Source organism: Chanos chanos, chromosome 14 (assembly GCF_902362185.1).
Source record: "Chanos chanos chromosome 14, fChaCha1.1, whole genome shotgun sequence".
Lineage (NCBI taxonomy): Eukaryota > Metazoa > Chordata > Actinopteri > Gonorynchiformes > Chanidae > Chanos > Chanos chanos.
Window position 1 is genome coordinate 4,324,053 of NC_044508.1, and position 13,985 is coordinate 4,338,037.

A 13,985-nucleotide genomic window follows, 5' to 3' on the forward strand; every position below is an offset into this window, starting at 1 on the left:
GGAAACTGGATAAGATTCAGTGACACATCTCAAATGGAAAGGTTTTGTTTTTTGTTTTAATTACACAGGAATCTAACAAAAAGTGTGCAAATATTCACCAGGGAGCAAAAATAATTCTCTAACTAACTAAAAATAAACATTTACAATTCATAGCCAAAACTCTCAATTAAGATACACCCCCCCCACACACACATCTCGTAAAACCAAAATTAAACTCATTGATGACAATTTTGCAAAGTTTATTCACAAGGCACTAACTGTGTATCTGTCAGCTTATCAGCTGTCAATCGGTGATTATTAAACATGCCAGACAAACCATCAATAAGTAAACACATTAATTGGATGTACACAAACATGAACGGAGCTTAATTGCATTGACCTCACCACAGGCATCTTAATGTAAACTGTGAATTGTCTTTTTTTTTTTTTTAGTTCCTTCATATCAGCAGAACCAGATTAATGAAATTTGTTTATTTTTCATATTAGACTCTTATGTGTGTTGGGTTTGTGAAATTATCATAATGATTATTTCAACAATTTAACAAGTGAAAGAGAATCAGCAGGTAATTAAAGTCGAGAGAAAACCAGTAAACACAGTAAATAACAACCCCAGACCACATCACTGATGATGTGTCCTAGTGTGTCAGAAGATGTATATTAACAAAAACAACAACAACGACAACAACAAGTCTAAGAAGAAAGGGACAGATGTGATCAAATCCATACTTAACCGCAGTGAAAGAGGGAACAGAAGGGCTATACGGAGGAATAAATAAATAAATACACATATTAGGAATGACTCAGTTAACAAAGGGCAAGGGAGAAAAAGAAAGAGAGTGAGAGACAGAGAGAGAGAGAGAAAGAGAGAGAGAGAAAGAGAGAGAGAGAGAGAGAGAGAGACAGAGAGAGAGAGACAGAGAGAGAGAGACAGAGAGAGAGAGAGAGACAAAGAGAGAGAGAAAGAGAGAGAAAGGGGGGAAGATGTGAAGAGCCTAAATGTCGGAGCCCATCTCGGCGCACTGTTTGTCGGATATGTGAGTGGCCAGGGACTCGATGATGTCCAGCAGTAGTGGCTGACTGAGTGAGCGCAGGTTTGGGAGCTTGGACACCTTTAGGGAGGGGAGGGGAGGGGAGGGGGGGAGGTGAAGGGTGTGGAGGGAAGCAAAACAAACAAACAGTAAACAAACAAACAACCAATCAAAGAAGCCAAGCTAGAATGCAGGAAGCTAAAAACTGAAACAATAAAAAGGAAAATTTAAGTAAAATGTGGGAAAAAAAGGTGATAAACCAACTTAATTTTAACAATCATGCCTCTTAACTAACTCTTCTTACAGCTCTTAATAGAAATTAAGGTAAGGTAAATTCAATAGGGGTGTACCAGTGCAGACATTCCTACTGTTTGTGACTCATTTTAAGGTGCAGTTCATACTGAGTAATTTTCCATTTTCCATTAGGCCAAGCTTAATAAAATGTATAAAAATGTACACCACGATATGTGATATAACTGCAATATAATTTTCACATGTACATTTGCATAAGACAAAACACAGATTGCTTTACTGTTTTGATGCCAAAGCACCTATAGGCACACATCCTTGCTTACTTAGTCAGCAAAGGCGAAACGTGCAAAAACGTCATCTGAAAAATCTTATTTCAAAGGACGATTTCACTTTGGCAAAGCACGGGCAATCACTGCCTGTTCACAAGTAAATTTATATTTCGCATTTTTTGTTTGTTTGTCTTTTTTTTTTCCCCCTCGCTGAATCGAAATACATACCAAACTATTACCCAAAACGCCGGATCATACCAAAGCCTGAATTTGACGTTACAACCCTACATTTTAACAATATCGTCATTTGGCAAATGTGATTGTCAGCGCTCGCGACCAGTAAACACATAAACACTGTCGAAGGCCCCCACGCGTCCGGAGATGTACGACGTCTCCGAGGTGCCACCAGCTCTGTCTTTGTAAGAGTAGGGTGTGTGTGTTTTGTTTTTTGTTTTGTTTTTTTAGCCTCGGCAGGAGCACCAACACACGCCCAGAGCCCCGGACAGCAAACCACCCACCTTAATAAACTGATGAACAATAATGTGCAGACAATGCTTCTTCATGTCCAGGGCTTGGGTCTTATCCGCTGCCTCTAGGATCTGCGGACCAAAGGAGAGACCGGTGGGTTTTAGTGATTCAAATGTCTGTTAAGACGCACTGGAACACCGGGCTGTGTTCCAATACTCGGACGTGACTTCCTCTTAATCTGCAGACTTTCCTTTGCTACAGAATTCCACAAAAGAGATAAATGGCTCAAAAAGCAAATACTGAGGGACTTTTACTTGAGTGTTGTATGTATATCCCAATGAAGAACAGCATCATGCAAAGAAAGGGGACTGTTTTAAAGCCTATAACGCCCTACGGAAGCCTGACCGATGGCATCGGTCAGGAAGACAGAGTACCAGGGGTCCTACCTGTAAAACGTTTTCCACGGTAACATTCATCTCCAGGTTTTGCTTACAGTAAGCCTGCAGCCTGTTGTTGGAGAAACCGTAGTAATACGGCGCAGCGAACAGATAACTGTACAGGCAGTCAAGGAAGGGAAATGAACAGTCTGAGGATTTTTTCCAAAATGTGGATTTTTTGTTGTTGTTGTTGTTGCTGAGTGGCACTTAACTGACAGATTTAAGCAACAGACTCAGAACTAAGAGTGAAATAGTGGTCTCATAGGGAATTGACTGTGTCTAGGTAAACCCATAAAACACCACATATAATGCCACATGCAGCTAAATGGTTACCGGGCAACACTTTAATAATGTCTAGTGACTGGTTTTTGGCCGGTGTATTAGACCTGGCTCACACAGGCACCTGATTGGTTAGGTCCCGTCCCAATACTCAATACCCACTTGGCTCCTTTGCCTTGTGTCCTACTCTACTAAGGATACTAAAAATTACCAACCGAACTGAGTTTGTTGAAGCAATACCAACCAAACTTCACATGAATGAGCCTTCATCTAGAGGCACAATTTATCATGTAAAGTCTGTTAGTAACAGAGCAAGGTCACAAGGAAAGGGAACGCTGAGGACAAACGGGACATGGCCCAGTGACTCCGGGTCCTACAGTATTTATGAACACGTCCCTCAGGAGCTAACTGTTTTCCTGGGTTTATTTTTTTTTTGGCACTGTCAGGTTGGATACAGGGAGTCTTCAGGAGGCATGTTGACGTCTCCGTAGTAGATGTAACGCAGCATGGACTCGAAGGCTTGTTTGCTGGGCACCATCTCTCCAATGGAAATATTCACCTGTCCATCCACAGGCATGAAGGAACGGAACATGGCCTCAAAGTAACTGCAAAATCAATCAATCAGTCAATCAATCAATCATATATCAGGAGCCACTTAATCAAAAACATCTCCTCTGTGATTAACAAACTCTTCACAAACTCATTGGGAAACTCTCCAGACCCGGGAATTGGCCCACAGACTCCAAGTGTCTCAGGATCAGCTCTTCTCAGGACATATAATATTACTTAATGGGACAATAAAAGCAAAAGACTGTTCCTAGATCAGCACTCTGAGACAATGTTACACATATGACCTTTGTCTTTTCTAAACCTCAGACCACTGCGTCTTTGTTTTCGTTTATGAAAGGCAGCTGGACAGAGCCATGGTGTACACCAGGTTGTCAAATTTTGACAGTGTTTTCCACTAAGCCACACCAAAGCGGTCTCTTTTTCCTGGTGCGACAGTACGCGTTTGACCAATTGACCTGCTGGTGGGTTTTACCTGGAGCGGGCAGCCAGAATGGCTTTGTGGGCGGGACGGGGATGGCCGTCCAGCAGCAGAACTATGTCGCAGAACTCCAAACCTGCTCCCTCAAGGTAGGCCTTCATGTCCTGGACCAGAGAGGTTCCTACAGGGGCAAACACACGGCAGAACCATCAAAACCCTGGACACTTTAAAGAGATGAGAACAATGAGAGGAACAGACTTAGGCCTGGTTTTGCTCAACTCAGTGTATAGGGATTAAAACAGGTTAGAGGATGAATTGTTTTGCTTCAACGAATTCATTCAATCGGTACCCCTTAAACAAGGACGAAAACAACAAACAGGCACCATCTCAATTCTGCTGTGAATGAATTCTGCCCACTAGCACTATCATGCCAATAGGGGACTGGTTTTAACCGTTTTTTTTTTAACTCCAGTTTTAGAGGATCAAGTTCAAAAACATCCCCTTATTCGTATGAATTAAGCATATCACAGTAAGAGTTCTGATCTAGGATCAGCTCCACAGAAATCTGTCCATCAGAGCTGAAGAAAGAAAAAACTGATCCCTGCACAGGTGTGACACTTATGACCTCTGATCACATTACCGATTCTGAAAGAACTCAATACCACCCTCTACAGGCAGAGGTGTCAGTAAACCCAACATCATAACACCAAAACAGCGTAGCCATAACAAAACAGCGTAGCCATTGGGTCTGTTTTATGGTTTGAGGTCCACTCTTGCGTTTGTCAGGTTTTATGTCATACCTATATCTACCGGCTGATCTGAATACACTCTCGGTGGGGGCTGCTGCTTTCGGCGAACGATTTCCACGATGAGGGGCGTGGAGAGACGCTCGAATTCTTTGGTCATGATCACCTGGTTGAAGTGCGACTCCTTCACGACGAAGTTGAGGCAGTGTTCCTGAAAAAAAAAGACAAAAGAGAGGGATGTTTGAAAAAAAAAAAAAAAAAGGGCAGAAAAACTATGTTTTGGTTCCATTATCTTAAGCAACTTTCTTTTTTTTTGGTTCTTTTAAAGGGTTAATCTCTGGGCCTTGGCATGTAAGCTTACCTTGAGCTGATCCAGCTGTAGCTTGTTGGCGTTCTCGCACACGCTCAGAACGTTCTGGAGGTCGACGGACGCCTCGATGTACTGCACGCACAGCTGTTCCAGCCGAGAGAGCTTGAAGCTCAGGGCGAGTTTGTAGACGTCCATGATCAAGAGAACATCCTGCACATGACCTGAGGAGATCAAAGTAGGAGAGATAATAAGGAGACCCGAGAATAAGGACTAAATGGAATTTCACCTCGCGTTTTAGGAGACTTTCACTGAAATTCACACAGAATCCTTTGGCTCAGCGGTTCCCGACCTTCCTCCAGGGGTGTCTACCCTTTTCTACAATCATGTACCAGTGATAAATCTCAAATATCCATTGCCGATGGTCAAAAAGTACTAAAGACTTCATTAAGATGAATCAGGTGCGTTCGACTAAAGGTGGAAGATATACCTAGAGCCGGATGGACCCCAAGAGGGAGGGTTTACTCCTAATGTTTTGGTTCCAAAGATTGTGCAGACCTTCAAGTACTACACTCCTTCAGTATGACCAAGGCCCATGTGTTTGAAGAATCTCAGAGCATAGGACCCACTCCCTTTGGTTCATACAACTATACTTATTACGGTTATGAAAGGCACAGAACGATCCTAGATCAGCACTCGCGCTCTATTAAACAGGACACACACAGATCCTTAGAGCGAAAAGTTTCGGAAGAAGGTGTAACAAAGGCTGACCTCTACGTGGATACTGGATCTTGTCCGTATAGAGGAACTGCATCAGAACCTCAAACGGCTGGGCCTCAGCCTCTCGAATGAACACCTCCAACATCGGCTGCACTCCAGAGGGCCTCACGCCTCCGGGGCTCTCCTTCTGACTGCCTGCCCCGACCTCCTCGCTCTCCTCTCCTCCCTCCTGCTTACTCTTCTGAGGAGAAGAGACACAGTTATTAAAATTAATCTTGTTTTGAATTCTGGTTGGGGTTTTTTTGGCCAGTTGACTACAAATTTAAACGGGTTTTTAAAAGTTAAAAGTAAGTTATATTTAAGTAGCTGGTATATCTTTGTGTAATTGTGATTCCACAGCATGCGGACCTGCTTCTGACGGTCTCTGGCCTGCAGAATTTTCTTCCGTAACCACTGGCAACGGGCCGTCACTATGGCAATATGTCCCAGCACCCTTTCCTCCCTCTATACTCAGTGAGAGATGGAAGGGGAGAAAAAACAAACAAACAAACATGCTTCAACACGTCTGAAACCCTTAAACGTCCGTTTGGGGCGCAATATGCGACAACGCAACACACAAACCTCTCCCAGGATAAACTCCACGTCGCAGAACTGACGATTCTCCCAAAGTTTGCCATAGTCTTCGTGAAGAGTGCACTTGGGGTAACAGGAGAACTGACGCAGAAAAAGAGAACATCACCCCACTGCTTGTCAATATTTTAAGCGTCCTGTTAAATAATACATCACAAAGGAAGGAAGGAAGGAAGGAAGGCGAAAACAGGCACCGCACTAACCTGGAATCGGTACATTTCCCCGCTACGCACGTTGTTATCCACCGTTCCACCGAAGATGTACATGGCATCGTGGATTACAGCTGCAGCGTGGAACAGTCGCCCGCTCGGCATCTGAGGAGACAGTTAAATATATATATGTGCACGCTATAAATCTTTAAAACGAAAAGGTGAGACATCAAATACGTTTTCAAACATGATTATGAGTGATACCACTTTTTTTTTTTTTTAATTTTTAACTGAAACTAGCAATAGAGAAAATTCTCAAGAACTTTTTGAGACCCGTGTTTGATTTGAAAGTGGTGACGAGTGAGGACGTGTTGTTTTCTGTTGGCAATGTCCGGATCATTTCACCTCGCTGTCCGTGCTAGGCTGGATGACCTCCCAGGTTTGGGAATCCACGTCGTAACAGTGCAGCTCGTTCGGCAGCGTGTTGTCTGCAGCGCCCCCGAACACGTACAAGTGACGGTCAAACGCCACCATCGTGTGTCCGTACCTCCTCTGAGGAGGTGGAGGAGACCCCCGCAACAAGTGCTCCGTGGGGATCCGGGTCCAGCTTCACAGAGAAAATAAAGAAGAGTGATTCTTCCTGTCCGATTATTTAACATTATTACCCTCTTTCCAGCTTGCCTTTATTGCTCGTGAGGTTTTGATGTTCAAGATCGCAAAACACATTAACATTATCGTTGTGTTTTATGACCACCCGTTTAAATGTGCGCTTATAAATGGGAACGGCACTGTTCCAGAATTACACTTCATGTAAGATTAAAAGGCCACCATCTATTGAGCACTAAAGTCTTAAGCCCTTTGTGGCATCGCAAGTAAGCTATGCAACAGCCTGAAACCATAACGGAGACTAACGGAGACTAAGTTTTTTGTCCTTTCCAGGTGTTATGGATATGTAAGATGAAAAATACGTTCACTTGAATGTTAGATCATGCTGTTAGGCTGTTATAACCTACGTAACAATTAGATTCATCATCTGTTTATGTTCATTCTGATAACCTTGAAGTCAATGGAAAAATGAAGTGAAAATTTTACATCAGTGGTTCAGTGAAAAAAAGGGGTGTGGTCAATGTCTACATTCTATTTGTTACAGTTTAGAACCAAAACATTCCGTGACCGTTTGACCTCAACAGAAGTCCTGTTGAAATGGGCTCTGTCACTCACATGTGTCCTTTGAACTCAAACTGGAAGAGGTTGTTGGTGATTTTGGCTCCGCTCTGGCCAGAAAACACAAACATCTTGTCTCTGCACACAGCTACAGGAAAGTTACAGCAAGAAGGAGGTATCTCGCCACTCTGTTCAATCTAGGGGTCACAACATAATAGGTCGTCAGATATAACATTCACAGAGAGTCAGCATACATATCCAATAAAGAGACACACCGTCACAAAACTGAGAAATTAGTGTTTGGCTTTAGAAACATCAGGGTGTCCACTTACCTCCTCCCAGCATGCCTGCTCTCGATCTTGTAAACTGATGGTCCACATGTCATTTAGTCTATCGGGAAAATAAAAAAAAATACATGAATTCTTATACAACTAATCCATGAAAAATGTATAGGTGATGAATGGTACACATAAAACTAAGCCATCGATCTGACAGGTAAGGCAATGAAAAAGCTCAAAGCAGTATTTGTTATGCTAGGGCTCATTGTTCAGAAGACTGGGTGTGTGTTAATTATGTTTTTGAGGAATTAGATTTGGGGCTAGTTTTCAAAAGCCAGCATGTGCGTATGGGAGACACAGTGAACAAACCTTGCGTTTCCATCATATCCAGCAAAAATCCAGAGCTTGTCATTATACACTGTGGCTCCATGGGCTGACCTGGCCACCAACCTAAAAGAAATAACAGAGAGAGTAAGACAGTGGTGCGTTTTTCACTAAAAACACTGTCAGCAGTCAAGAGTTAAAATGTGACATCTAAGTGTGTAGACGATTGGACCAATGAGAGAAAACTAGGGGAAAGCAGGGAAAATCCACCTGGAAAATTTCTGTCATTTTTTTCCCAGTTCTACGGAGGCTCTAACGATGTTTTTATGTTTACACATTCAGTCTCTTTATGGCTCTTGTGCACAGCTTGACAGTTTAAAAAAAAAAAAAACTTCTTTTCATTTGATAAATTGTCCTGGTTCCCCACTACTCTGACCCAGCTCAATAATACATAATTTCAGTTTTTGTGGGGAAAAAAAAAAGAGAGAGAGAACAGATTACCTTCCTTCAACCTTCCACTCTGTCCACTGTCCGGTGGCAAACTTGTACTCAAACAAGTCATTTTTGTTTTTAAGGTTGGAGTTTGAGTAGATGTCACCAGTGTAGCCACCTAGAGAAACAGGTTAGGTTAAGTAACGTGTAACATTTAAAAGGGATGTGAGCGAATCCAAAAGACAGTGAAAAAGTCATCCTGAATCCCACCTACCAAAGACAAACATACTGCTCCCATACACAACGGCGGAGTGGTGGTACCTGGGTGCCGGTGGAGTGCCGGTGGTAAAAGCCCTATGCAATGGACAACATTCGTTCACATGACATCGTAATTTATTCAAATGAGCCAATTTGCGGATTCAGGTTAAGAGGAGGTTAAAAATAACTTACCTACACCACGAGCAGTCCTTCACGTCAAATCGCAACAAGTCATTAAGCATGTTTTTCCTGAACAGATGGATATGGACTGTGAGGCGTTGAAATTGCGATTTTGATTACATTTGAAGTTGAAATTCGCACTAATGCTAACTTACCCATTGTCGCCTCCAAACACGTAGATGGCATCCCGGTACGCCACAACTGTATGCTTACTGCGTCTAAAATGTGAGAGGTACAATTCAATTACGCGTGAAACGTATTAATTAAAAAAAATGACCAACGATATCAAGTTGACAGCTAGTTATTCCTAGCGTTACCTTGCTCCAACAAATTCGTCACAAGGTGGAAGACGTCTCCAGCGATGTACAGTCTCAAATGGACCGAAGTTGAGAGTGAGATACTCGACACTGTCCGAACAGCTATGGTCAAAATCTACACTTGGGGCCACTTTAGATTTACAAGACATGGTTCCAGGAAACCATGACATTCAGCTGCCGCATAACACGATTTCGTTCTGACTCTTAGGAAAAGAAAAATAACTTTGATGGTCGCTTGCAGTCAGTTCAAAGGTTATAATAACGGCCTTACATTAGCTATTGCTAGAAAGCAACTGTTTTTTAAAACTGAACATGCTTTCTTGCATTGTAAACTTCAGTTAAATTATATATCTAGTGTTGACTCTTCCCGAATTGATGGAAGAGATCTGGCTAACTTGTTAGCTTACAACATTTTCTCTCCACTAAGTTGTTCAGGGCGGTATTCCTGGCAGACTCTAAAAAAATAACAAAATCTAAGTTGCGCATAAAATAACGACACGTAATATTAAAGCGCGACCGTGGAAACAAATGTTAAAATCAGGCAAGTTCATCGGATTGTTTTTGCTTGTCATCTGGCACCATGAAAGTACTCGTATTCCGTCACGCCCAGAAGAATGTCTACTGGTTTTCGTAGTCCTTTTACTTCAACAAGGCCTGCTTGGTAAAAACATTTAAACTACATTTCCCATCATCCTTCTGTTTTAACATACATCGTGTTTCTCTAGGTCCCTTTGGCTTCCAAGACTTGTATTTTGTTCTAGGACCAGCACTTCTTACCCATATCTTTAATCGTGACAATTAGGAGGTTGTAAGCGTAACTGATCTTGGACCAGTAACTCCTATTAGGGATGGCTTTTAGTCATTTATCCTGTAACGGACTTAAATTGTCGCAAGAGCTCGCTAAGGAGCCGTTCTAGGATACGGGCAGTGCTGAACCTTACTGAGGTTTTTATTTATTTATTTATTTTTTATGATGCTTTGCCTCACTGAACAATTATGAGTCATTTTCCGTGACTGACATGGCGTACAATCAACCTGTTATTATTAAAGGAAATTGTCACCCTTATCGCTAATAGTTTTTATTATATATATATATATATATATATATATATATATGAATCATCATGGACATTTACCCCGCAAAAAAGAACCAAACGTATACAAATATCAAGTTCATGTTCATACATTTAAGTTAATTACATCCACTTAATTTGCAACGAACATGAAGACAAGTTTATTCATTCATTCATTCATTCATTTTCAAAGCCGCTTGTCCTTATTAGGGTCGCAGGGTGTTGGAGCCTATCCCAGCATTCATTGGACGAAAGGTGGGGAATCACCCTGGACAGGTCGCCAGTCCGTCGCAGTGAAACCAAGTTATTTCTCTGTTTACTCTTATACTTCATCTCCTAAATTTAATTTAATGGGAGGTATGGTGTATCCTCCCTCAATGTCACACTGTCACATTTATGACACTCTCTCATTCTATCTTATGTGATCACTGTCATACACTATATGTCAATGGAAGACACGAGGTTGGACAAAAGCCCAACCCCGTAAGCTAACAGCAAAGTGAGGGGGGAGGGGGGAATGACACAGTCTGTTTCAGGATAAGAGAGTGTAGATCCTCCATGAGTTTAGATGTCAGCGCAGTGGAGGCTGAACTGTCTCGTGGGATCGCTCGATTGGCGTGTAGTCTCATGTCAGTGTGAGCGCATTACTTTGAAATTCTGTTCTTATTTACTCAGTTTTTTTTAAACTCTGTCTATATATACTCTTCTTGGGTAACGTCAAATCCTTTAGTGTAGTTGTTCATCATGGAGTTCTCTCTCTCTCTCACTCTCGTTAAATTAAAAAAAAATCTATTTCCCAGTACCAGTTAACTAGAAAGTGGGTAGCTCTACATGGAACACTTTGTAAGTTTGCATTTCCTCCCAGGTCTAAAAAAAGAAAACAATAAAAAAAGACTAGTCACAAGAAAAGGAGAGCTCCTTTTATCCTTCAACAGGTGATTCATCTCTGCAATGTCCACACAGGCGTTTCTAGCTATTAACCAATTTATGATTATGACACCTTTTATGTCGATGATGATGTCGATGATGACGACAATGATGATGATAATGGTGATGGTGGTGACGGGAATTAATGCAACACGGACTGTTTCATTTTGTCTTTATTTTGTTGATAGAACCATATTCACCTTCCAGTCTCTGGTGAATCCCAGATCGGGAAGAAAACAGATCTGTCACGACTTCTCTTTATAATACTACATTTCCCTGCAAGCCTCTTAATTCTTCCCTTTACTGATTTAATGGGGTTTTGCACAAGTGACATTTGTACGTTAAAGAGGACATTGTTTCTGAGTCTTTTGTAGTTTCAATACCAGCAGTAAATAAACACAATATTGTGCCATTGGCACCAGGCAAACAGAACGGAACAGGCATCGAAGAAGAACATGAGGTCATGTGATCAGGGTATTTGCTTGAATAATTATACGATTGACACTGTACCTTTTTTTTTTTGTTTCGCAAGCACCCATATAGAAAATGGTGAACAGAATGAAACAAAACGAAAAACAACAACAACAAAAAAAAACCTTGACATTGTTGTTGTTTCTGCTTAAAAAAATGGTGATTTGTACACAGTTTTTGTAGACCTTCACATTTAGTCCTCCAAGCAACATACATTTGTTTCACAGTGCTCTTGGTTAGCCTTTCACCCCCCCCCCCCCGAAAATTACCAGTTCAGGATATCTCTCACATGACCCCACAACTTTGTAATCCATAAATTCACCCCAAGGTCTGTCAGGTACTGCAGTTCTGGCGTGAGCATCTTGCGGCAGAGTTTACGATGCGCCTTGTCGACATTCTTTTTCATATTGTAGCCCATAATGGATTTCTCGCCAATCGGTTGCCACGGCTGCATGGCCGTCTCTTGGATGTTCCCGGCGTCCACGGCACCTCCACCCTCAATACAAATAGCTGCCATCTCGGCGTTCCGACGTCGCAACTCCGCGACGTCGCGCGCCATGCGCTCTCGGCCGTACGCGTCCACTTTTCGCCAGAAGGTCTTGTTGAAATGCCGATAGAGCTTCCGGTCAATTCCGTTCCACTCCAAAGCCCTGGCCCTGAGCTCCGGGGTCAGCTTGGACACCGTGGAGCCCTTGCGGGCGTTGAGTTTGAAGAACAGAAGGTCGTCCATGTCCCAGCAGAGAGCGTCCTTCAGAAGGATGAGCGACTCCTCAAAGTGTTCCACTAGCATGACCAACTGGAAACGTTTAGCGATGGCCCGAATGCCCTCGTCCACCCTCGAGTCATTGGGCTCCAGAGTATTATCATAACCAAAGTCAAAGAACAGCAGGTTTTTGAGGTAGTTAGAGTTGTAACCCTCTGGATCAAAATAAAGCTTTGGATCCCTTAGGAACTCTCCCAGTTTATCGTCCCCAGGGATTTTCCAGGTGAAGGGTACGAGACGTCCAAAGTAGTGGAAGGAAGACTCGAAGAGCTCGGCGGGATCTCGAAGGATGGTGATGTAAGAGGTGTCCGCGGGAAGCACCTTGGACACCTCCGCCGCGTTGAACCTCATGTGGTTGGAGATGATGTTGAAGCACATGCCGGGTCGGTAATCCTTGACTTGGGAACGGTGGAAAAAGGAGGGGTAGAAGAAATCGTTCCTGCTGTCGGGGAAGGCGAACTTGAGCTGATGTTTCTCCCCGAAGCGGAAGAGGATGTTGAGAAGCGTGCTGCTGGCGGTCTTGTGCGTCTTCATAAACATGATGTCCACCTTCGGGGTACACTGCTCCGCTCCGCGTTGGGAAGAGTTCGCTCCCGGGGTGGTGCGACCGTGGGCTGGCCGATGAGCACATGAGTAAGGCACGGGAACTCTGATAAGAAAAAAATAAATATTCATTCAGTGAACAGGCTCTTTTCCTCCTTTCTCATTACTCTACGAATGAGTACTAACATTACTTTAAAAATGTCAAGACACAAAGGGTTTTTTTTTAATGTGTTCGATCGATTAGTAGAAAACAGTATGTCTAACAAATATATGATCTATTCAAACCCATGTTGCCTTTTTTTTGCCATGTAGCCCACGACATAACAAAATATGACTCCCTTGTAAGGTACCCTACTCACTCTGGAAAGCTGAACTGGATCTGGGGGGAGGACATACAGTAGAGCAGGATCATAGAGCTGGTGAGCAAGGTACCCAGAATGAGTCCTTTGCAAATCGATCTCCATTGCCTCCCCTGTTTACCGTGCATGGTCCTCGGCAGAGTGTGAGCTAAAAAAAAAAAAAAAAAAAATTAATGAATTAATTAATTAAATAAATAAAAACAGCAAAAATGAAAGCGTATTCAGGTGAGCTGAACACAACGTTAGGAATATTACTAGAAACATCATCAATACAGATGGCTTTTCATTCATATCTCATCTGAGAGAGAGAGAGAGTGAAAGAGAGAGTGAGTTGTTCGTCACTGTTCGTTGATAATTTCCTCCTGTGCCCAATTATTCTGGAACACATTCTGCGGCTCTGTCAATTGTGTGTCTCCCATGGGTCTAACACTTCTGAAGCATATTATCTATTCCTTAATACGCATGAAGAAACTAGAAGCATCGTGGCCTGTGCAGCAACATTTGGACATGATTTTGAACCTTGGCTCTCAAACACTGCGTCACTGTGCTGCATTTACATAAGCAAGAAATCTATATGGACATTAATCCACTCTAGAGAACCTTTTTTATTTCTTGTTTTTTTC

At 42.5% G+C, this 13,985-nt stretch overlaps 2 protein-coding genes across 2 annotated transcripts; both read right to left on the reverse strand.

Moving 5' to 3' along the window:
• Positions 1 to 992: 992 nt before the first annotated feature.
• On the reverse strand, positions 993 to 9,495 carry lztr1 (leucine zipper like post translational regulator 1). The gene is made up of 20 exons (XM_030791595.1): positions 9,227 to 9,495; positions 9,065 to 9,127; positions 8,922 to 8,978; positions 8,746 to 8,825; positions 8,541 to 8,649; positions 8,085 to 8,165; positions 7,770 to 7,827; positions 7,495 to 7,634; positions 6,679 to 6,880; positions 6,328 to 6,438; positions 6,116 to 6,208; positions 5,903 to 5,998; positions 5,546 to 5,735; positions 4,829 to 4,998; positions 4,522 to 4,678; positions 3,776 to 3,902; positions 3,189 to 3,338; positions 2,464 to 2,569; positions 2,068 to 2,148; positions 993 to 1,109 (listed from the first exon to the last, which is right to left on the reverse strand). The coding sequence occupies exons 1-20, from the start codon at positions 9,394 to 9,396 to the stop codon at positions 993 to 995; spliced, it is 2,358 nt and encodes a 785-aa protein (XP_030647455.1). The 5' UTR covers positions 9,397 to 9,495.
• A 2,459-nt stretch (positions 9,496 to 11,954) lies between these two features.
• gal3st1a (galactose-3-O-sulfotransferase 1a) lies at positions 11,955 to 13,490 on the reverse strand. The gene is made up of 2 exons (XM_030791961.1): positions 13,363 to 13,490; positions 11,955 to 13,109 (listed from the first exon to the last, which is right to left on the reverse strand). Exons 1-2 carry the CDS (start codon positions 13,488 to 13,490, stop codon positions 11,963 to 11,965), a joined length of 1,275 nt encoding a protein of 424 aa, XP_030647821.1. The 3' UTR covers positions 11,955 to 11,962.
• Positions 13,491 to 13,985: the final 495 nt, after the last annotated feature.